General features: G+C 45.2%; 1 protein-coding gene across 1 annotated transcript; it reads left to right on the forward strand.

Annotated features, from left to right (window-relative positions):
* Window positions 1-255: 255 nt before the first annotated feature.
* LOC114274322 (large ribosomal subunit protein eL27x) lies at window positions 256-952 on the forward strand. The gene has a single exon (XM_028216234.2). It carries the CDS (start codon window positions 338-340, stop codon window positions 743-745), a length of 408 nt encoding a protein of 135 aa, XP_028072035.1. The 5' UTR covers window positions 256-337; the 3' UTR covers window positions 746-952.
* The last annotated feature ends 381 nt before the right edge of the window (window positions 953-1,333 follow it).

Below are 1,333 nucleotides of genomic sequence, written 5' to 3' on the forward strand. Positions count from 1 at the left end.
TTAATTTAGGCCAAGTTTGGCAACCCAAGAATAATCTATCTTTTTATCTTTTTTCCATCACATCACCTCTCTACTTTTCTGCACATCTTTTCGTAAAAAGACAAAAAATACACTTATTTAGGTCATCCCAAACAACCCCATAATCCGCCAAACACTGTATAAGCTAAAACCAAAAAAATAAAAAACATAAAAAAAAACCGACCCCAGAAACCCTAGCGTATATATTTTCCGCCACTCAACCCCTATATATGGCATCCGATCCCCCAAATCCTAGGGTTTTATTCCTCCTACTGCGCCGAGAGAGTCTGAGAGAGAGAGAGAGAGAGAGCTCGGGAAAATGGTGAAGTTCTTGAAACCAAACAAGGCGGTGATCGTCCTCCAAGGTCGGCACGCCGGAAGCAAGGCCGTCATCGCCAAAAACTTCGACGATGGCACTCGCGATCGCCCCTACGGTCACTGCCTCGTCGTCGGCATGGCCAAGTACCCCAAGAAGGTGATCCGCAAGGACTCCGCCAAGAAGACCGCTAAGAAGTCTCGCGTTAAGGCTTTCATCAAGCTCGTCAATTACAATCACATAATGCCTACTCGCTACACTCTCGATGTCGATCTCAAGGATGTGGCCACTCTTGACTCCCTTCAATCGCGCGACAAGAAGGTCACAGCCTTGAAGGAGGCCAAGGCTCGCTTGGAGGAGCGATTCAAGACTGGCAAGAACCGGTGGTTCTTCTCCAAGCTCCGCTTCTGATCAATCTTGATATTGGGTTTCGTTTCTTTTTTTCAATCTTTAGTATTAGTAATGTTCTCATGTCTTGTTATGTCTTGTTTGGATTTTAGTGATTTCTCATGATAAACTGTTGTTGACTTTGATGTTTTGAAGTTTTGTTATGATTTAAAGGTTTTCTTAGATCTGTTCTTGTTATGATGTTGAAATAGAAGAAAGTGTGGTTTTATATTTGGGTTTTCTATTAAGCCAGCCAAGAGAGCAATGTTTACTTTCAGTATATTTTCATAGGTTGGAGAGGGATGCTGCTAATAGGCCTCATTTTTCAATGGAACCCCCACCTCTTTATAAATTTTTTATTACAACCATCTTCAGTTTCCACTCCCTATTCCCTCCCATCCCCATTGCACCTCTACTCGCCACAGCCCAAACTTTCCCCACCCCTTCCTCGTACCCTTCCCATCCCTTCCCATCCCTTCGCAGCTCTCCTATAGCGCTCACTTGTGCTCCTCTGCAGCTCTGCAACTCTCCCCCTCTCCTTCGCAGCGTTCTCACAACCCTAGTCTGCCACTATGATCAAGAGATATCACGGGGTGGGTGGGGTTGGGCCTG

The sequence above is a fragment of the Camellia sinensis genome, chromosome 8, assembly GCF_055761805.1.
Source record: "Camellia sinensis isolate YWXY chromosome 8, ASM5576180v1, whole genome shotgun sequence".
In the NCBI taxonomy this organism is placed as follows: domain Eukaryota; kingdom Viridiplantae; phylum Streptophyta; class Magnoliopsida; order Ericales; family Theaceae; genus Camellia; species Camellia sinensis.